Source organism: Bombina bombina, chromosome 5 (assembly GCF_027579735.1).
Source record: "Bombina bombina isolate aBomBom1 chromosome 5, aBomBom1.pri, whole genome shotgun sequence".
Taxonomy (NCBI): domain Eukaryota; kingdom Metazoa; phylum Chordata; class Amphibia; order Anura; family Bombinatoridae; genus Bombina; species Bombina bombina.
This window is the reverse complement of record NC_069503.1, coordinates 809,483,240-809,506,638: the sequence shown is the minus strand read 5'-3', so window position 1 is coordinate 809,506,638 and position 23,399 is coordinate 809,483,240. Positions and strand designations below refer to the sequence as shown.

The 23,399-nt window shown below is 40.1% G+C and overlaps 1 protein-coding gene across 1 annotated transcript in view; it reads left to right on the top strand.

Annotated features, from left to right (window-relative positions):
• Positions 1 to 23,399, top strand: part of NAPG (NSF attachment protein gamma) — a 97,706-nt gene that overhangs the window by 19,609 nt on the left and 54,698 nt on the right. Inside the window, exon 11 of the mRNA XM_053714913.1 lies at positions 12,579 to 12,708. Coding sequence (XP_053570888.1) covers positions 12,579 to 12,708 — 130 coding nt within the window. The remainder of the gene's footprint in view (positions 1 to 12,578; positions 12,709 to 23,399) is intronic.

Here is a 23,399-nt window from a genome sequence, read left to right as displayed (position 1 = left end):
AAGTTTCCACTCCTGGGATGTGGATTGCAGACAGGCGGCAGGAGCGAGTCTCCGCCCATTGAATGATTTTGGTCACTTCTTCCATCGCCAGGGAACTCCTTGTTCCCCCCTGATGGTTGATGTACGCAACAGTCGTCATGTTGTCTGATTGAAACCGTATGAACTTGGCCCTCGCTAGCTGAGGCCAAGCCTTGAGAGCATTGAATATCGCTCTCAGTTCCAGAATATTTATCGGTAGAAGAGATTCTTCCCGAGACCAAAGACCCTGAGCTTTCAGGGATCCCCAGACCGCGCCCCAGCCCATCAGACTGGCGTCGGTCGTGACAATGACCCACTCTGGTCTGCGGGAGGTCACCCCTAGCGACAGGTTGTCCAGGGACAGCCACCAACGGAGTGAGTCTCTGGTCCTCTGATTTACTTGTATCTTCGGAGACAAGTCTGTATAGTCCCCATTCCACTGACTGAGCATACACAATTGAAATGGTCTTAGATGAATGCGCGCAAAAGGAACTATGTCCATTGCCGCTACCATCAAACCTATCACTTCCATGCACTGTGCTATGGAAGGAAGAGGAACGGAAGGAAGTATCCGACAAGAGTTTAGAAGTTTTGTTTTTCTGGTCTCTGTCAGAAAAATCCTCATTTCTAAGGAGTCTATTATTGTTCCCAAGAAGGGAACTCTTGTCGACGGAGATAGAGAACTCTTTTCCACGTTCACTTACCATCCGTGAGATCTGAGAAAGGCCAGGACTATGTCCGTGTGAGCCTTTGCTTGAGGAAGGGACGACGCTTGAATCAGAATGTCGTCCAAGTAAGGTACTACAGCAATGCCCCTTGGTCTTAGCACCGCCAGAAGGGACCCTAGTACCTTTGTGAAAATCCTTGGAACAGTGGCTAATCCGAAAGGAAGCGCCACGAACTGGTAATGCTTGTCCAGGAATGCGAACCTTAGGAACCGATGATGTTCCTTGTGGACAGGAATATGTAGATACGCATCCTTTAAATCCACCGTGGTCAAGAATTGACCTTTCTGGATGGAAGGATTGTTCGAATGGTTTCCATTTTGGACGATGGAACCTTGAGAAACTTGTTTAGGATCTTGAGATCTAAGATTGGTCTGAACGTTCCCTCTTTTTTGGGAACTACGAACAGATTGGAGTAGAACCCCATCCCTCGTTCTTTTAATGGAACAGGATGAATCACTTCCAGAAGATAACCTTGGAAGACTATTTCTAGCGCCCAAGGATCCAGAACATCTCTTGCCCAAGCCTGAGTGAAGAGAGAGAGTCTGCCCCCCACCAAATCCGGTCCCGGATCGGGGGCCCGCATCTCATGCTGTCTTGGGAGCAGTGGCAGGTTTCTTGGCCTGCTTTCCTTTGTTCCAGCCTTGCCTTGGTCTCCAGGCTGGATTGGCTTGAGAAGTATTACCCTCCTGCTTAGAGGACGTAGCACTTGGGGCTGGTCCGTTTCTGCGAAAGGGACGAAAATTAGGTTTATTTTTGGCCTTGAAAGACCTATTCTGAGGAAGGGCGTGGCCCTTGCCCCCAGTGATATCAGAGATAAACTCTTTCAAGTCAGGGCCAAACAGTGTTTTCCCCTTGAAAGGAATGTCAAACAATTTGTTCTTGGAAGACGCATCCGCTGACCAAGATTTTAACCAAAGCGCTCTGCGCGCCACAATAGCAAACCCAGAATTTTTCGCCGCTAACCTAGCCAATTGCAAGGTGGCGTCTAGTGTGAAAGAATTAGCCAATTTAAGAGCACGAATTCTGTCCATAATCTCCTCATAAGAAGAAGAATTACTAATAATCGCCTTTTCTAGCTCATCGCACCAGAAACACGCGGCTGTAGTGACAGGGACAATGCATGCAATTGGTTGTAGAAGGTAACCTTGCTGAACAAACATCTTTTTTAGCAAACCTTCTAATTTTTTATCCATAGGATCTTGGAAAGCACAACTATCTTCTATGGGTATAGTGGTGCGCTTGTTTAGAGTAGAAACCGCCCCCTCGACCTTGGGGACTGTCTGCCATAAGTCCTTTCTGGGGTCGACTATAGGAAACAATTTTTTAAATATGGGGGGAGGTACGAAAGGTACACCGGGCCTGTCCCATTCTTTATTAACAATGTACGCCACCCGCTTGAGTATAGGAAAAGCTTCGGGGGGCCCCGGGGCCTCTAGGAACTTGTCCATTTTACATAGTGTTTCTGGAATGACCAGATAATCACAATCATCCAAATTGGATAACACCTCCTTAAGCAGAGCGCGGAGATGTTCCAACTTAAATTTAAAAGTAATCACATCAGGTTCAGCTTGTTGAGAAATTTTTCCTGAATCTGAAATTTCTCCCTCAGACAAAACCTCCCTGGCCCCCTCAGACTGGTGTAGGGGCCCTTCAGAAACAATATCATCAGCGGCCTCATGCTCTTCAGTATTTTCTAAAACAGAGCAGTCGCGCTTTCGCTGATAAGTGGGCATATTGGCTAAAATGTTTTTGATAGAATTATCCATTACAGCCGTTAATTGTTGCATAGTAAGGAGTATTGGCGCGCTAGATGTACTAGGGGCCTCCTGTATGGGCAAAACTGGTGTAGACGAAGGAGGGGATGATGCAGTACCATGCTTACTCCCCTCACTTGAGGAATCATCTTGGGCATCATTTTTACTAAATTTATTATGACATAAATCACATCTATTTAAATGAGAAGGAACCTTGGCTTCCCCACAGTCAGAACACAATCTATCTGGTAGTTCAGACATGTTAAACAGGCATAAACTTGATAACAAAGCACAAAAAACGTTTTAAAATAAAACCGTTACTGTCACTTTAAATTTTAAACTGAACACACTTTATTACTGCAATTGCGAAAAAGTATGAAGGAATTGTTCAAAATTCACCAAAATTTCACCACAGTGTCTTAAAGCCTTAAAAGTATTGCACACCAAATTTGGAAGCTTTAACCCTTAAAATAACGGAACCGGAGCCGTTTTTATATTTAACCCCTTTACAGTCCCTGGAATCTGCTTTGCTGAGACCCAACCAAGCCCAAAGGGGAATACGATACCAAATAATGCCTTCAGAAAGACTTTTCTATGTATCAGAGCTCCACACACATGCAGCTGCATGTCATGCTGTTCTCAAAAACAAGTGCGCCATACCGGCGCGAAAATGAGGCTCTGACTATGATTAGGGAAAGCCCCAATAGAATAAAGTGTCTAAAACAGTGCCTGCCGATATTCTTTTACAAAAAATACCCAGATTAAATGATTCCTCAAGGCTAAATATGTGTAAATATGATCGATTTAGCCCAGAAAATGTCTACAGTCTTAATAAGCCCTTGTAAAGCCCTTATTTACTGTGTGAATAAAAATGGCTTACCGGATCCCATAGGGAAAATGACAGCTTCCAGCATTACATCGTCTTGTTAGAATGTGTCATACCTCAAGCAGCAAAAGACTGCTCACTGTTCCCCCAACTGAAGTTAATTCCTCTCAACAGTCCTGTGTGGAACAGCCATGGATTTTAGTAACGGTTGCTAAAATCATTTTCCTCATACAAACAGAAATCTTCATCTCTTTTCTGTTTCAGAGTAAATAGTACATACCAGCACTATTTTAAAATAACAAACTCTTGATTGAATAATAAAAACTACAGTTAAACACTAAAAAACTCTAAGCCATCTCCGTGGAGATGTTGCCTGTACAACGGCAAAGAGAATGACTGGGGTAGGCGGAGCCTAGGAGGGATCATGTGACCAGCTTTGCTGGGCTCTTTGCCATTTCCTGTTGGGGAAGAGAATATCCCACAAGTAAGGATGACGCCGTGGACCGGACACACCTATGTTGGAGAAATAAAAATTTTGGGTGCAGTGTCCCTTTTAAGTTATTCATACATGAAGCAGACAGTAGCCTCACCTTAAAACCATAAAGTTTAATGTATAAAGATCCCAAGCTTTAACTTGTCTAACAAGTTGTCTATCTCACCTTTAAAAACAGGTGTACTGTAATGTTTAAAGCTTCATAAAGGTACATGAAACCCAAAATATTTTTTGATTAAAATAAAGCATGCAGTTTTAAACATCTGTCCAATTTATTTCTATTAAATGCTTTGTTCTCTTGATATCCTTTGTTGAACAAACCTATTAAGGCTCTGGTGCAGCAAAACACTACTGGGAGCTAGCTGGTGATTTTTGCCTGCTTTGAGTCCAACCGAGGAAAAAATGTGCTATTTAAGTTATGATTCTTATTATATATGTGAGTTGCTTTTCCTACCTGTAGCAGTGGTGTGGCAGACTGTGGGCATGCTATTCTTAGGAAGGCTGTTCTTGCAGGAGTCCGGGACAGCGCTAAAGAAACTTTGGTCTAGCATGGCTAGCAGCTCAACGTGCGCCAGTGGCCTTCCATGTGAGGATACTTGTAGAGGGGGTGCTCAAAGATTAACGCTATTTGTATATTTTGCATTGGAAGTGTTCCAGCTGTTTCCTGGGCGCTAAGACTGAATGGGAGGAGTTAAAAGGTCACTGCCTACACCAGTTCAGTGCTTGTATTTGTTTGGAAATCCTAGCAATCTTGTTCCCCAGGTTGCCCTTCTGTTTTTGACCCTAGCAAGTTCTATGACTTCTGTCTCCTGCTTAATCTGTACCTCAGTTCATGGACTTATATCCTGGTGAAAGACCCCTGGAACTCTATTCTGGCTTACTGTATTGAAACCCCCTTATGTTGTGACAACCAGCTTTGTTATTATTTTTTTGGTCTATTTTTCAGACCTTTTATTGACACATAAATCAAATTTACTAGAAGCTTTCTATTGAGCGAACAACAGATGCAAATAGTTTAAAATGGACAATATCCTTATCAACAACATTCAAGCATCAAGGTTTCTTCTGTATCGACCAGATGAGTCCAATTCAGATGGGCATGTGCCACTCAGATTTTGCCTGGGAATGTACCTGCAGTTTTGAAGTTTTTGATCTTTCTCTAAATTTCATCCGACATGTTAGCTGTAGCATGTAATAAAAGAACAGCACCTCGCTGTCTGCAGACCTACCGCAATGTCACAGCTAGAAGAAACCGGAAATGATGCTATGTCACGACAACCGGCTTCTTACGGTCTATCTGTCTTGTTAAACAGCTATTCCTCTGGTACTTCTGTTCTACCTGTATAAATAACAGCTTACTCAGAGTTGTTTCCAATCAAACCTTAGGGTCTGCAACACATTTCCTGATAAAATGGTTCCAGTCATGTATTTGCCTTATTACCTTTATAATATATTCATCTTATCATTGGCTCACCCAATGTATTCAGCTAGCTCCCATTAGTGCATTGCTACTTCTTTAACAAAGGCTACCAAGATAATGTCCCTTTTTGAAGTGCAAAATAAAAATGGGTTAATGTCTAATTTTTTTTTTTTCCACATGTAGCTGTTCAATTACTGCATTTTTATGACAATTTTGCAGAGTAAGCTCAACCAAGTTCTTAAACTGTTCACGCTACGAATCCTAAAACATTGTCAAGAGCAAAACGGCCTCGCAGAGAGCTTTTTCATTGAATTACTTCATAGTGTTTAGTATATAAATCAATAAAAACACTATTATATGACCTTGTCTGTGAGAAAACAATTTACTAACTCAATGAAATGCACCTCCGTGGTTGTCAAATGCCTCTTATGTTTCAGCACTGTTGCTGGAAATACATGTCAGCAAAAATTGTTTTTGGATTTAGAACTTTTGATAGACACTCACAAGGTTTTCTGAAGACTGTAAATTGAAAGTCCTGTTGAAAAATAAGGTGTGAAGTTAACTTTTTTCTCTTCTTCTAGATGACTATTTTTCTGTCTTCTACTGTTATAAAAGCAACTTTTTGAGCTTTTCATTTTTAGAACGAGGGCATTTTGTTTCCTCCATCTTCTTTTCAAGGAGCCATATAATCATTTGGCATTTTCTATGTGCAGGAACCTGTATAGGACAGGATGTGCTTACCTTTATGAAATACATTTAGTTTACATGTGTGATCCATCCTTCATTCCATATAAAGTGAGCAATCTTTTCCTTTTGTTGAAGATAAGTATGTTTTAGCTGGGATCTCCCACTTCAGGTTACTTAATGTATATTACATTTAAAATGGTCATCAAAACATTAGAATCTGTAGTTGATCTTGCCTCTTCTAAGAGTGAAACCATATTTACACACAAACATAAATTGAATGCAGTAATTATAGTTGGTCCTCTCCCCAAATGGAAGCTTTCCATTTTCATATGAAGATTTTATAAATTCAGTTGTTTTGCGCCATATATAGTTTATTTTCTTTCAATTATGTTGACCTTTTTCCAATATGTTTTTAAAGAATGATCATGTTGCTCCTAAAGAGAGGACATACAAGTGTGTGCCCTTAGTTATGTCAACTTTTCAGTATGTGTTTCATATTGTGAAGAGACAGAGGGCTACATTATCAAGCTTTCCGTGCTTATCAAGTATTTTGGTGCTGGACTGTACTGTGAAGTCAGGATCAGACTGATATGCTAGAGGAAAGTTCTTCTCTGTGAAAGGCACATATTGAGCAAAAAGAGGCTGCTTCTAGGGTGGTAACTAGCCATAGAACAAGCTATTATGCTATTGTTGATTCCCAGGTTGAGCGCTTCTCTCTTTATTTATGCAAATTATGACTCTTAGGGAAGTCTCCCTAAGTGTGATGCAGGAATCCAGACGTCGACCTGTTGCTCAGTGTGCCTAGAGGGATATGGCTGCACCTCACTGACGAGGCCCACTCTAGGCTGAAACATACGTCTGGGGTTTTGCCGTTTCTCTCGTTCAGAGAGGGATTGCCTGGTATTCTGGTGCTGGACTTTACTGTGAAGTCAGGATCAGACTGATATGCTACAGGAAAATTTTTCTCTGTAAAAGGCACATGTTGAGCAAAAAGAGGCTGCTTCTAGGGTGGTAACTAGCCATAGAACAAGCTATTATGCTATTGTTCGTTCCCAGGTTGAGCGCTTCTCTCTTTATTTATACATTATCAAGCTGCAGAGCCGACAGATAACAAAAAGCCAATAGTTATCGATATGCCAAAAAAAGTTTCCCACCAGCATTGTAAACGCAGTCTATTTTCAGTGAAAACCCTGAGCTTTTCTACAGAAGTCTTTATTTAAATCTTCTGAATTTTTTTTTTTTATCTGCTTAAAGGAGACAGGTAGCCACTTATAAAATGCAATCTTCTGTTTGCTTTAATGTACATAATCCCCTTCTGAAATTATTTCCAGATGTAACCATTACATTAAATGTCATTCATTTAATGTGCTTGCTATAATGAATTGAATGATGAAGTGGATATTTTTATAGCCTATACTATTTCTCCTACATTGGTGTGTCCGGTCCACGGCTTCATCCTTACTTGTGGGATATTCTCTTCCCTTACAGGAAATGGCAAAGAGAGCACACAGCAAAGCTGTCCATATAGCCCCCCCCCTCTGGCTCCGCCCCCCAGTCATTCTCTTTGGCGCTCTGAACAAGTAGCATCTCCACGGGGATGGTAAAGAGTATGTGGTGTTAGTTGTAGTTTTTATTTCTTCTATCAAGAGTTTGTTATTTTAAAATAGTGCCGGTTTGTACTATTTACTCTACAACAGAAAGTGATGAAGAGTTCTGTTTAAAGAGGAGTATGATTTTAGCAACAGTAACTAAAATCCATTGCTGTTCCCACGCAGGACTGTTGAAACCAGAGAACTTCAGTTGGGGGGAACAGTTTGCAGACTTTTCTGCTCCAGGTATGACTAGTCTCTTATCTAACAAGACATAGTAATGCTAGAAGTCATTTTCCCTTATGGGATCGGTAAGCCATTTTCTTAGACTCATAACAGAATGAAGGCTTATAAAGGGCTATATACTGGTTGACACTATTGTGGGCTAAATCGATTGATTTTTATGGTATTTATATGACTTTTGGTCTTAAAAACACTTTTGGGAACGTTTTTATTACGCCTGGCAGCTATTTAGGCATCTAATCTAGTCAGGAAGGCCCCTTCACTCTGGTATGCAGTGGGAGGAGGCCTCATTTTCGCGCCTTAATTGCGCAGTTACTTCTGGAAGCAGTGCATGCAGCTTCATGTGAGAAGGTCCTGTGGCCATAAAAACGATTTCTAGAAGGCTTATTGCTGTGGTGAATAACCCCCAAGGAAAGGTAAAGCCGCAGCAAATGCTGTGGCAGGGACTGTAGTGGGTTAAACTGATAATTTGAACAATTAGCTCCGGTTTGCTCATTTAAGGGGTTAAAGACTTAAAAATTGGTGTACAATACTTTCAAAGCATTAAGACGCTAGGGTGCAAATTTTGTAAAGATCGGATATTTCCTTCATAGTTTTTCAAACATTCAGAAATAAAGTGTACTCTTTTATTATTTAAAGAGACAGTAACGGTTTTGCTTAAAAACGGTTTTATTGCATTAATAGCCTGCCTAAGTCTGCCTAACATGTCTATACCTTCAGATAGAATTTGTTCTGTGTGTATGAAGGCCAAGGTGGTTCCCCCTTTAAATGTATGTTAAAATTGTGCCATGGCGTCCAAACAAAGTAAGGACAGTACTGTCACATTTAATAAGGTTGCCCAAGATGATTCCTCAAATGAAGGTAGTGGGGATAGTTCCATCATCCTCTCCTTCTGTGTCAACACCAGTTATGCCCGCGCAGGCGACGCCTAGTACATCTAGCGCGCCAATGCTTGTTACTATGCAACAATTAACTGCTGTAATGGATAATTCTATAGCAAATCTTTTATCCAAAATGCCAGCATTTCCCAGAAAGCGTGATTGCTCAGTTTTAAATACAGAGGGATGAGCAAGTGGGCGCTGACGATAATTTATCCGTTATACCCTCACACCAGTCTGAATTGGCAGTGAGGGAGGGTCTGTCTGAGGGAGAAATTTCTGATTCAGGAAAAGTTTCTCAGCAGGCAGAACCTGATATCGTGACATTTAAATTTAAGTTAGAACATCTCCGCGCCCTGCTTAAGGAGGTGCTAACTACTCTTGACGATTGCGACTCTTTGGTGATTCCAGAGAAATTGTGCAAAATGGACAAATTCCTTGAGGTCCCTGTGCACGCTGAGGCCTTTCCGATACCGAGAGGGTGGCGGACATAGTGAACAAGGAGTGGGAGAAGCCAGGTATACCTTTTGTCCCACCTCCCATATTTAAGAAAATGTTCCCCATTGTCGACCCCAGAAGGGACGCATGGCAAACGGTCCCTAAGGTTGAGGGGGCAGTTTCTACGTTGGCCAAGCGCACGACTATTCCCATTGAGGACAGTTGTGCTTTCAAAGATCCTATGAATAAAAAATTGGAAGGATTGCTTAAAAAGATATTTGTTCAGCAAGGTTTCCTTCTCCAGCCAATTTCGTGCATTATTCCTGTCACAACGGCGGCGTCTTTTTGGTTCGAGGAACTAGAAAATTCGCTCAATAAGGAGACTCCATATGAGGATGTCATGGACAGAATTCACGCATTAAAGTTGGCTAATTCCTTTATTTTAGATGCTGCTTTGCAATTGGCAAAATTAGCGGCGAAAAATTCAGGTTTTGCAATAGTGGCGCGCAGAGCGCTTTGGCTAAAATCTTGGTCGGCGGATGTATCGTCCAAGACAAAACTGCTTAATATTCCTTTCAAAGGTAAGACCCTTTTTGGGCCAGAATTGAAGGAGATTATTTCAGACATCACTGGGGAGAAGGGCCATGACCTCCCACAGGATAGGCCTTTCAAGGCTAAGAACAATTCTAATTTTCGTTCCTTTCGCAATTTCAGGAACGGACCGTCTACTAACTCTGCAGCCTCTAGACAAGAGGTTAACACTTCCCAGCCTAAACCAGCATGGAAACCAATGCAAGGCTGGAACAAGGGTAAACAGGCCAAGAAGCCTGCTGCTGCTACCAAGACAGCATGAAGGGATAGCCCCCGATCCGGGACCGGATCTAGTAGGGGGCAGACTTTCTCTCTTTGCTCAGGCCTGGGCAAGAGATGTTCCGGACCCCTGGGCACTAGAAATAGTCTCTCAGGGGTATCTTCTAGAGTTCAAGGAACTTCCTCCAAGGGGAAGGTTCCACATGTCTCGCTTATCTTCAGACCAGATAAAAAACAGGCATTCTTACATTGCGTAGGAGACCTACTGAAGATGGGAGTGATACACCCAGTTCCAATAGTGGAACAAGGTCTGGGGTTTTACTCAAAGAGGGAACTTTCAGGCCTATTCTGGATTTAAAAATTCTAAACAAATTCCTCAGAGTTCCATCATTCAAGATGGAAACCATTCGGACGATTTTACCAACAATCCAGGAGGGTCAATTTATGACTACCGTGGACTTAAAGGATGCGTACCTACATATTCCTATCCACAAAGATCATCACCAGTTCCTAAGGTTCGCCTTTTTGGACAAACACTACCAGTTCGTGGCTCTTCCATTCGGTCTAGCCACTGCTCCCAGAATTTTTACAAAGGTGCTGGGGTCCCTTCTAGCGGTCCTAAGACCGAGGGGCATTGCAGTAGCGCCGTACCTAGACGATATCCTGATTCAAGCGTCGTCTCTTTCCAAAGCAAAGGCTTATACAGACATTGTCTTAGCTTTTCTCAGATCTCACGGGTGGAAGGTGAACATAGAAAAAAGTTCCCCGTCCACAAGGGTTCCTTTTCTGGGAACAATTATAGATTCTGTAGAAATGAAGATTTTTCTGACAGAGACCAGAAAGTTAAAGCTTCTAAACGCTTGTCAAGTTCTTCACGCTATTCCTCATCCTTCCATAGCTCAATGCATGGAGGTAATAGGATTAATGGTTGCAGCAATGGACGTGGTTCCTTTTGCTCGAATTCATCTAAGACCATTGCAACTGTGCATGCTCAGACAGTGGAATGGGGATTATGCAGACTTGTCTCCCCAGATTCAAGTAGACCAGGTCACCAGAGACTCTCTCCTCTGGTGGTTGACTCAGGATCACCTGTCTCAGGGAAGGATTTTCCGCAGACCGGAGTGGGTCATTGTGACGACCGATGCCAGTCTCCAAGGCTGGGGTGCGGTCTGGAACTCCCTGAAAGCTCAGGGTCTATGGTCTCGGGAAGAGTCTCTTCTCCCGATAAACATTTTGGAACTGAGAGCGATATTCAATGCGCTTCAGGCTTGGCCTCATCTTGCGAGGGCCAGGTTCATACGATTTCAGTCGGACAACATGATGACTGTAGCGTACATCAATCATCAGGGGGGAACAAAGAGTTCCCTGGTGATGAGAGAGGTTTCCAAGATCATCAATTGGGCGGAGGATTACTGCCAGATGTACAGGCGTTTGTACAGGCCCTAGTTAGAATCAAGCCTGTATACAGACCCATGACTCCTCCTTGGAGTCTAAATTTAGTTCTTTCAGTTCTTCAAGGGGTTCCGTTTGAACCCTTACATTCCATAGATATTCAGTTATTATCTTGGAAAGTTTTGTTTTTAGTTGCTATTTCTTCTGCTAGAAGAGTTTCTGAATTATCTGCCTTGCAGTGTTCTTCTCCCTATCTGATATTCCATACAGATAAGGTAGTTTTACGTACCAAGCCTGGTTTTCTTCCTAAAGTGGTTTCCAACAGGAATATTAACCAGGAAATAGTTGTTCCTTCTCTGTGTCCGAATCCAGTGTCAAAGAAGGAACGTTTGTTACACAACCTAGATGTGGTCCGTGCTTTAAAATTCTATTTAGAAGCAACAAAGGATTTCAGACAGACATCTTCCTTGTTTGTCGTCTATTCTGGTAAGAGGAGAGGTCAGAAAGCTACTGCTACCTCTTTCCTTTTGGCTGAAAAGCATAATCCGATTGGCTTATGAGACTGCCGGACGGCAGCCTCCTGAACGAATTACAGCTCACTCCACCAGAGCTGTGGCTTCCACATGGGCCTTCAAGAACGAGGCTTCTGTTGATCAGATATGTAAGGCAGCGACTTGGTCTTCTCTGCATATTTTTGCCAAATTTTACAAATTCGATACTTATGCTTCTTCGGAGGCTGTTTTTGGTAGAAAAGTTTTGCAAGCCGTGGTGCCTTCCGTTTAGGTAACCTGACTTGTTCCCTCCCTTCATCCGTGTCCTAAAGCTTTGGTATTGGTTCCCACAAGTAAGGATGAAGCCGTGGACCGGACACACCAATGTAGGAGAAAACAGGATTTATGTTTACCTGATAAATTTCTTTCTCCTACGGTGTGTCCGGTCCACGGCCCGCCCTGGCTTTTAGTCAGGTTCCAATTTTTTTATTTCTGAACACTACAGTCACCACGGCACCCTATAGTTTCTCCTTTTTCTCCTAACCGTCGGTCGAATGACTGGGGGGCGGAGCCAGAGGGGGGGCTATATGGACAGCTTTGCTGTGTGCTCTCTTTGCCATTTCCTGTAAGGGAAGAGAATATCCCACAAGTAAGGATGAAGCCGTGGACTGGACACACCGTAGGAGAAAGAAATTTATCAGGTAAACATAAATTCTGTTTTTATTGTTTGTATTCGAAGTGTGCCATATTTTTTTGATGTTTTAACATTTTATCCACACAAAAATATATATTTTTTTCTTTCTTTTTTTAGTATACCTGGTTTTAATGGCAGTGAAGACTGTGCTGCCTTGGAACAGCTTCTAGAGGGTTATGATCAGCAAGACCAGGATCAGGTGTCTGATGTTTGTAACTCACCGCTTTTTAAATACATGGATAATGATGTAAGTTCACAGTTTGTAAACAGACTGGCAGTTGTTCGTATCTGCATGCCTAAAAGAAAATATGAAAATGTTCAATTATGTTTGCTAAAGAAATTTCCAACAAATGCATTCATGTTTTTGTAAATATGCTACAAATTATCTCAAGTAGTTTTTACATACCTATGTAGTAGTGATGCATATGTAGCATAACCTTCATTGCAAATTAATCACCCTTCAGGTTCATATGATCACACAGTACACTTAGATGCATATATATATGTGTATGTATGTGTGTGTATATGTATGTGTGTGTAAATATATATATATGTGTGTATGTGTGTATGTATATGTGTATGTATGTGTGTACAGGTAGCCCTCAGTTTACGCCGGGGTTAGGTTCCAGAAGGAATGGTTGTAAATCGAAACCGTTGTAAATTGAAACCCAGTTTATAATGTAAGTCAATGGGAAGTGAGGGAGATAGGTTCCAGGCCCCTCTCAAAATTGTCATAAGTAACACCTAATACATTATTTTTAAAGCTTTGAAATGAAGACTTTAAATGCTAAACAGCATTATAAACCTAATAAAATAATCGCACAACACAGAATATATAATTAAACTAAGTTAAATGAACAAAAACATTTGCAAAACAGCATTATAAACCTAATACAATAATCACACAACACAGACTTCACGTGCATTTTTCTGCAAATAGTTCTTTCTATGCATTCCAATCTGGACTGATTTATAGACAGGAAGATATTGTTCCTTTGAAATCTGCTCAATAGCTCAGGTCTGGTTAAACTGATTAATTTCAGCTTGCTTGGCTTTGCTGCAACACAAGCGGACAGCTCCACCTACTGGCTATTTTAATAAATGCACTGCTTCTCAATGCTTTTCAATAGCAGTCACATGACTGGAAAAAAAGGTTGTTATTCTGAAACGGTGTAAATTGAACCGTTGTAAAACGAGGGCCATATATATATATATATATATATATATATTCAAGATAAGGATAAGCACTCACTGGATTTAAGTACAATAACTATTTATTGGTAGTGACGTTTCGGGGCATTCACCCCTTCCTCAGACCAGATCGTCTGAGGAAGGGGTGAATGCCCCGAAACGTCACTACCAATAAATAGTTATTATACTTAAATCCAGTGAGTGCTTATCCTTATCTTGATTGAATATCCTGCCAAGCACTGAAGCGTTTAAAGTGGTGAAACTGTCTCCCAGGCGGCACTTAAGAGGGGGCGGCACTTCAGTGACTGAGTGTGCTCGATCTGTCTCTCCTCCTGACCTCGCAGTTGCAGCAACAGGTTGTGCTTTCAACATAACTGCATCGGGAGGGAGCATCTCTTTAATAACTGAGAGTCAGACTTAGTCCCAGGCTACCACACCCCTTTCTTACAATCTCAGTCCACTTTCCCTAACAGTCAGCTCCAGTAAGCTAAAGGCACCCCAACAGGGGGGGTGCAAACTTAGAGAAGTGCACGAGTGAGTCATTCTGACCCACAGTGTGATGTAACACACTACTCACTCCTTACTGCCAATGATGTGCAGCCGTCTCCCTCTTTCCCACACGTGGATCCTTCTGCGAACAGGAAGGGACCAGCTTGGACTTACGGTGGCAGTGTGGATAAACAGGTTGCATCTTTGTAGAAGATGGGGGAGGGAGGGGGTGTTAGTGTAAGGTTGACATCCTAATGGAGAACTACATCATGTAAGGCTAAGCTGCTGTAGCTGGGCAATAATAATATTACATTTTTTTTTTATTTTTTTTTTACCAAACCCCTCACTCTGCTACAACTACAAACCCACATTCCTGTGCGATCATGTTCAGATCTGGCTGTGTTGAATGGTAGATAGAGGTGAGTGAAGTGTTAGCCTGCCTCTTGTTCTGTGTGTCAGATTACATTGTTAGGACTGCGGAATATGTTGGCGCTCTACAAATAACCGATAATAATTGTATGTTTCTGACTGAGAGCACAGACATTACCTTGACAGTGTCAGGGCATGACGTAAGACCTAGGGTCAGCTTTACATTTGCAGGGCTGCCCATTGCATTGTTTTTTTGTCCTCTGGCATTATCATTAATTATATGCATGTAGCCCCAAACATGTAACATTAAATTATTAACAAGCATCTTAAAGTACTTAATCTACACAATTAATTAAAATCTTAAAATAAGTAATCACTTTTAAATGTGTCCAATTTGTCAGACCTCTTCTAAAAGTTTGTTTTTAACTGTGTGATCCCCTCTCAGCTGCTTTGTGTTCGGGCAGTATTCTATCATCATAAATAAAGTGTAAAATGAGGCATTATATTTTGATCAGTTGTTGCTTTGACTTATGTTTCAGGATTTAAGAAATGACCTCATTCATTTTGACTGATCTCCCTAATTTATTGTTTTAAAACATGTTCTGCTTCTATTAATGAATGAATATTATTGTTTGATTTCATCAAAAGGACATGCCAGTCTAATATTAAAATGCTGTAATTGATAACACCGTAGAACCTGCAACTGTGGAACAAAGGAATTTGCAGCGGATGTGATGCTGATATGCTTATCATTGTCAGCTCAGTTATGTGAATCTGCTGCTCCTGGTCTCACTGGCCAAGTTCTGCTCAGGAATTGCAATGCTCTCTATAATATATAATCTATCTCTCTATAATATACGGTACATATGGTACTGAGTAAGGGTCTGTGTGTGTGAGGGACCTCTGTTTACTTATACACTGTATATATGTATTTATTTTGTATGACCATGTGGTTGTACTTGCCACCTGGGCCAAAAGGTGCCGCTTCTCTCCTGCGTCTCTCCCACACCAGACACTGCATAAGAATTGGTTCATGGTCAAGTTGCATGCATGCACCAGGCAGGCTTTTTAAAGGGATATGAAACCCAATTTTTTTCTTTCATGATTCAAATAGAGAATACTATTTTAAACAACATTCCAATTTACTGCTTTCGTCTAATTTACTTAATTTTCTTGGTATCCTTTGTTAAAGAAGCAGCAACGCACTACTGGGACCTAGCTGAACACCAGTTGATCCAATAAAATGAGGTATATATGTGCAACCACCAATAAGCAGCTCCTTGGCCTACCTATGTATCCTTTTGAACAGATTTTGAAGGATTCCAAGAGAACAAAACAAATTACATAATAGAAGTATAATGGAAAGTTGTTTAAAATCACACCTAAATCATGAAAGGAAAAAAAATTGAGTTTCATATCCCTTTAAGGGGAAGGGGGGGGGGTAATTTAATTATCGGACACAGGCAGCACAATGTCTTGAGCCGGCCCTGTCTGTCCTAAAGAAATATGTTCATACAATAGGTGAATCTCATTTTCTGTGGGTCCATTTGGAAATCTTATAGATTTTTGATAAGTGTGTGGATATGTATGTGCTTGTATATATGAGTGCATATATTGAAATTTAAGTGCATAAGAGGGTGTGGGGTATGTGGAAAGGGAGGGGTAAAGTGTTAGAGAGAGGAAGTGTGTGAGGGAGGGAAAGAGGGGAGTATGTGGGAGAGAGGGAGATATAGATAAATAGATTTATTTATTTAAATGTTGCCATTCCAGACAATATATCAAGTTTTCTGAATAAGCATACACTGTCTGAAAAAATGTTTCCAGAGAGACGGTGACTCAAAGTTTCAGCTACTTCCTTGGAACTTTTAGTCTCGTACCTGTGTGAAGCTCTATCAATACAAGGCTACAGTTACATGTGACTTACACCTACAGTATATACCCCTGTGGAGCTCTGTTATCATAGGGGAGACCACACTCTTAATTGAGTCTAACTAGGATTATTTAATGAGCAGCCTACTTCATCTAGCTGTTGTCTTCCCCAGAATCTCTAGTTGTTGATTCTGTTATGCACTTTGTTGTGTTTATTTATTACTGTATGTATCATTATTTAATTTCTTATTGTATAAAATAAAAATTACTGCATAAGAAGGTGTTTTGCAATGTCTAAACATATGTTAAGATAGGGTGGGGTAGTGGACATGGCATGGGCAGTTTGTAGGTGGGATCAAAAGTGGCGAGTAACGTTTCGGCCTAGCTAGTAGCTTAGTACTGGAAATTTTGATATATATATATATATATATATATATATATATATATATATATATATATATACACACACACAAAGAGTAGTGCACTCACAGGAACGAACAACTGGCTCAATACCATTGTTATCCTGTTCTATGGCGATTTCCCACCTTGGTGCAGACATACACGATAGATAATAAATATATATATATATCTATCGTGTGTGTCTGCACCAAGGTGGGAAATCGCCATAGAGCAGGCTAACAATGGTATTGAGCCATTTGTTCGCTCCTGTGAGTGCACTTCTCTTTGTGTGTGTGTGTGTATATATATGTGTGTATATATATATATATATATATATATATATATATATATATATATATATATATATTTATATTTAGTACTGGTCCATTAGGTTGTTGGTTCTCACTGTTATTTGAAGCAACCTAAAAAGGTTGTCCTATTTTTCAGCTTTATCTATTAGAACAGCTATTTTCCACCTTATAAATCTAATTAAAATGAGCGGCAGAGATTTTGGTCAACCAGATTGTTCACATAGGTGAATATGTTCAAGAAGGCTGTTTTGTTTTTTTGCTTTTGTTTTATAATTAAAGACAGGTGTGTGTGTGCATGTATATTATTTAGTGATGTTGCATTTTAGAATACAGGTGCTCTGTACAATGTGTGTACTTCCTCTGTGGTTAGTGGATAATTTTTTTCCCCCTGAGTTTAGGGTTGATTACAATGTTTTGGAAAAGTAAATCTAATGGATTTTCTACAGAAAATCACCATTGAAGTCTACTGGGATTTTTACAGATAATTTAATACGTTTTTGTAAACTATTATGATAGACCTCTTTGTTGGTTATAAATGCAAATACCCTGTCACAGTGTGTTAAAATAAATTGTGAGATGTAAAATAAGTGTTTTTAATAAACCTCAATGCTAAAAAAAGGGCTGATATTTGGAAGTAAAACATATACATAAATTTATTAGTACATTGGAGCACAAGAAAAGCACTCACCAGCAAATATCGTAACTTTTTTTTTTTTTTGAGTGCGCTATAAGTTTCATTCTTTTTACAACACAGCATTATTTTTAGTTCTGTCCTGGAATCTGTTCCATTTACCATTAACCCTTTAACAGCCTTTGTGTCCTGTACGTTGGATGTTGTTTTCACTCTAAAGAGTTAAATGGAAGCTTATGGATCTATTTATCAAGCAGTAGAGGCTGCTTCTTATCCTCTCCTCCGCAAAGGTGGCAAAGTTAAATCATCCCAAACGCGCTAGTCCATGGTGATTTGACATGCTCTCTCGGGATTGATCTCTGCACAAGCATTTGCTTGTACAATAATAAACGCAGGCACATTGCTGCTTGCTCGCGGCAAGCAAGGGCAGACACATGCCCTAACTGGGAACATTGTCAGTGTGCCTATTGATAAATAGGGTGCATAAAGGGACATTTTACTCCAATTTTTTTGTTTAAAAAGATAGATAATCCCTTTCATTTACCCATTCCCCAGTTTTGCACAACCAACATGGTTATTTTAATGTACTTTATTTCTAATGACACAATGAGTCCACAGATCATCTAATTACTATTGGGAATATCACTCCTGCCCAGCAGGAGGCGGCAAAGAGCACCACAGCAAAGCTGTTAAATATCACCTCCCTTCCCTCCAACCCCAGTCATTCTCTTTACCTACGTTAGAGCAAGGAAGTGGTAAAGTTAGGTGTTAGGAAATTATTCTTCAAGCAAGATTTTATTTTATAAGCAGTGCAAGATTGTTCTGCTTTGCTCTAGGGTGTTGCCGTAGTCCATATCAGTCTCTTCAGTAGTGGCTTTAAAGCAATGGGAACTTGTCGGACATAATTCTCACTGCGCCTCCCATATATTTATGCTGCCCTATCCATGCAAGCCTTAGTAAGATTACTAAGTCTGTGTTTTTATCACAGGTCCATGTGAGCGATCTGGCCTCTCAAACCTAGTGAGCTGCTGTGCTGTCTGGCAGAAGTCTTAAGGTAAGTGCTAACTGTGATTTCTTTTGCAAGATGTACCAAGTCCACGGATTCATCCTTATTTGTGGGTTATTATCCTTCCTAACAGGAAGTGGAGCAAAGAGCACCACAGCAGAGCTGTCTATATAGCTCCCCCCTTAAGTCCACCCCCCAGTCATTCTCTTTGCCGGTTCTAAGCAGGAAGGGTAAAGTGAAAGAGGTGTTAAACTGTTAGTTTTATTTTATCTTCAATCAAGAGTTTATTTTTAAATGGTACCGGTGTTGTACTATTTACTCTCAGGCAGGACATAGATGAAGATTTCTGCCTGGAGGATGATGATCTTAGCATTTGTAACAAAGGTCCACTGCTGTTCCCACAGAAGCTGAGGAGTACAGGAAAACTTCAGTGTGAGGAACGGTTTCTTGCTATACAGCAATGAGGTATGTTCAGTCATTTTTTTCTGCAGAGACTGTTAACTCAGAAAGGCTGACAGTATCCCCATTAGGGGAAGGGTAAGCTGTAATCCTAGTTTAATAAGGGGCATTACTAGCTTGCATACAGGGCTAATCTTATGGGCACTCAGTTTGTATATGATATATTAGGCAAACGTTTGTGTGTTTTGGGAGTACTGTTTTTATTCTTATGGGACATCTGTTTGAGGGTACACTTGGCTTATTTAGGGGTTTTTATAACCCACATGGCTTACAAAAAAGGTTTTGTAGATTTTGTTTAGGCCCCAGCAACATCGAGTGAGATGGACGGGGGCTATTTTCGCGCCTCAGTTGTGCATTTAGTTTATGCAGACAAGCAGCAAGCAACATCTCCAGAGGTCCTAGTACACTTCTGGGGCCTAATTGAAGCTTTATCCCCATATTATTGTTCCCTAAGGGCAGGTAGGCGCCACAGCAGAGCTGTGGCAAGGTGCTGACAGGGTTTTTTTTACTGGTTTGGACGTTTGTCTATCCGGTTTTCTCATTTGGGGGTTTATTGCTTAATTACTTGTGGTGCAATCTTACTAAAGCTTAGTGGGTATACTGTAAAAATTTTGGAAAATTTGAAACAATTTTAAGCAGTTTGTGTATGCCTTTTTTTCTCTTAAAGGCACAGTACAGTTTTTGAAAATTGTGTTTTCTCTTACATGGTGTATCCAGTCCACGGATTCATCCTTACTTGTGGGATATTCTCAATCCCTACAGGAAGTGGCAAAGAGAGCACACAGCAGAGCTGTCCATATAGCTCCCCTCAGGCTCCGCCCCCCCAGTCGTTCTCTTTGCCGCTCTAACAAGTAGCGTCTCCACGGGAGGGTAAAGAGTTTGTGGTGTTAGATTTGTAGTTTTTATTTCTTCAATCAAGAGTTTATTTTAAAATAGTGCCGGTTTGTACTATTTACTCTGAGGCAGAAAGTGATGAAGATTTCTGCTGAGAGGAAAAAGATTTTAGCATGTTGTAATTAAAATCCATTGCTGTTCCTACACAGGACTGTTGAGTACCGGAGAACTTCATTTAGAGATAAAGGGTTGGGGGGAGTAGATTTGTGAAAATTTTGCCAGATTTTACCTGAATTGACGTTTTACATATAATATTCAGATATTGAGATTATTGATTCTGCAAAGAAGCAAAACCTGGAGTGGATTACTCACTAGGAAACCTAACAACAACTAGACAAACTAGTTGTAACTGAGAGTACAACAAAGTTATAAAGAGAGAGTAAATCCACTAGTGTCTAATAACACTATCACATCTACTGATATCATAAGGTTTTCCAAAAAAAATAGTGTTGAAAAATTGGTTCCCATTCATTCATACATTATAGTTTATTAGGCTAAGGAACTCATACTCATACAAGTAGCAAAAGCTGTGAATTAAAACCACTTGAACTCTGTGATTAGCATAATAGCCTTAAAGTTAATATGTCACTATTAGATATCCTCAATCCAAAAGATTTAAAGTTAACTAAGCCCTTACAATCCGAGGGCTGTTTTACTTTTACATATGCAATAAACGATATGAGGATATAGTATTAACTATTTGGTACATAATATATCACAAGAGTAAGCAAAGTTAAAAACGGACGATAGGAGAGACAAAGCTGCCCCTATCGGACCCCTGACGCGCGTTTCACGAACGCTTCCTCAGAGGGGGTGCGGGCCGCTGCTACTCGGCGTCCTATATTCAATCTTAATGCCCACCACTTAGACCGGATTGGATACCGGATTGGGAGTTGTCTCCTTACGCTTGGTTGATTCTCCTGTCAATCTTGGTAGGTATTTTACGTAGGAGACATGCGAAAAAAAGGGGATGTGTGCTTGATGGGTTACCAAGGCAGCACCAATCAGCAAATACGCTTGTCTTGCCTACAGTGGGTGTGCTGATTCGAATAACTGTGATTGGATGATCAACTAAAAAAGCGTTATTGTAAACATCACAGTAGCTAGATTATAACTTTGTTGGTATACAATTCTTATCGCCAAAAATTGGCAATTGTGAAGTATATACCTGGGATTGCTCTTCTGATTACACACTCGTAGATCAATTTATACTTTGCGGGATTTATACAATACGTTTTTTGATTATATTCACGATAGTCAAATCTTTTTTGTTTTCTGCTTTTTTACTGTTCTTGTTAGAATTCAATTGCGCAATAAGTAATACTATCTTCTTATTTCTTGCATAACAATTTTAGGATTCGTACTTCAATATCCATGCAAGGAATAAATATTCTGTGTTAATACTAACTACTTATTTTTACTGGTCACCGTCCTCACAGTTAATATCGGTGTGTGCTGTAAAACTATATGCTTACTTATAAGCTATTACTATTCACTTATATTTAATGCGAGGTTGAAGTAGTTATTCTGATGTTCCTAGGATGCTAAGTTGAAATGATTATATTAATTCCACTTTTATCCCAGATGATCCTGTGGCCAGATTCTTTATGCATGATGGAACAAGCATGTTATGTACTAATAATATTTAAGATTGTACAGAATCCATATCTTTAGGAATATTAAGAATGTAAAGATATTTTACTGACACCTAGGACCAAGCTGCAAACAGCTCAATTATAATATGTGAGGGAATGTATAGATCTGAATAGATATATACTGAGGTTCATTGTGCTACCGTTACTAAAGCTATTCCAGTGTAAGTGAGTGTGCCCACTTAGAGAAAATATATATCTATGTGCTCAAATCCTAGCGTGCAATTAATTCTTGAAACTAATACATAACAACACTTAAATAAGATTGTGGTGAATGTGTGTAAATTATAAAAAGTGACATTATAAAAGTAAATGTGTTAAGGGATATCAAATCATATTATTATGTTTCAGTGATTGGAGGTGGCTTAAATAAGATTGTGATGAATGTGTACAAATGACATTATAAGGGTAGTGTATAAGTGAATGAATGTTTTAGGGGATATCAAACTTTATTATTATTATATTCCAGTGATTGGAGGTACGTGTGTGAGGTGAATGGTAAGTATATATTGATATCGATCCTAAGTGTAGTAAGGTGAAAGTTGAATTTTTTGCTACATTACGACCTTTAGATCTGTGTGTTTCATAACTAATAATCTCTTAATCCCATGTTGGACATGATCCACATTGGACTGGATATAATTCACTTGGGACTGGACTGGTTATATTAGCTGTAACGTCTGACAGTAACTTATTGCAAAAGATTTTACAGATAAACAAAATAATTATTGTAGTCATTCATCCCACTTGGTTTGACAGTGTTCAATAAGTAAATCCACCTGCATTCCATTTTTAACAGCACTTTTTCTATGTTACCACCTCTAATGCCAAGTGATGCTTTTTGAATTACTGTGAATTTCAGATCTTTAGGAGAGCTCTCATGGTGTAGTAAGAAATGTTTGGCAACTGAGGTTATTTTTTTGCCCTTGCTCAGATCTCGTTTTGCTGTTTTGATGTTATAGCAGTGTTCCAAAATTCTTGTTTTTACCTCCCTAGTAGTCATGCCAACATAGAACATCTGGCATGAACAATGTAGTGCATAGACTACTCCAATTGTAGTGCATGAAAAATGGTAGGGTATTTTATGAATCCTACCAGTTTTATCAGTCAAAGTTTTGACTTTCCACACATATTGACATGCAGAGCATGTTCCACAAGGGTACATGCCTGGGTCCTTATGTTGTTTTTTTATAGATCTCACAAAATGGCTAGATACCAATTTATCCCTTAAATTCTTTGGTCTCTTATATCCAAGTGATACTCTTTCTCCAATGAGAGGTTTGAGGGTCTCATCATTCTGTAGTATTTGCCAATGGTCATTTATGATTTTTGTCACATGTCTCATCTGTGGGTTATACGTAGTTATTAGCCTTGGGCAGGATTCAGCTTTTGTTCTTTCCTTGGGAACCAATAGTTCATCTCTGCAAACTTTTAGTGCCTTATACTTGGCTCTCTTTACAGACTTTTTGCTGTACCCTCGTGATATTAGCCTCTGCGATAGTGCCTCACTCTCTGTTATGTAGATATCTTTACTTGTACAGTTTCGGCGGAGCCTTAAGAATTCCCCATATGGGATCGCTTTAAGGGTGCTTGGTGAGTGAGCACTCGAGTAATGTAGGAGAGTATTCGTTGCTGTTTCCTTTCTATAGATTGTGGTGTTGATAATAC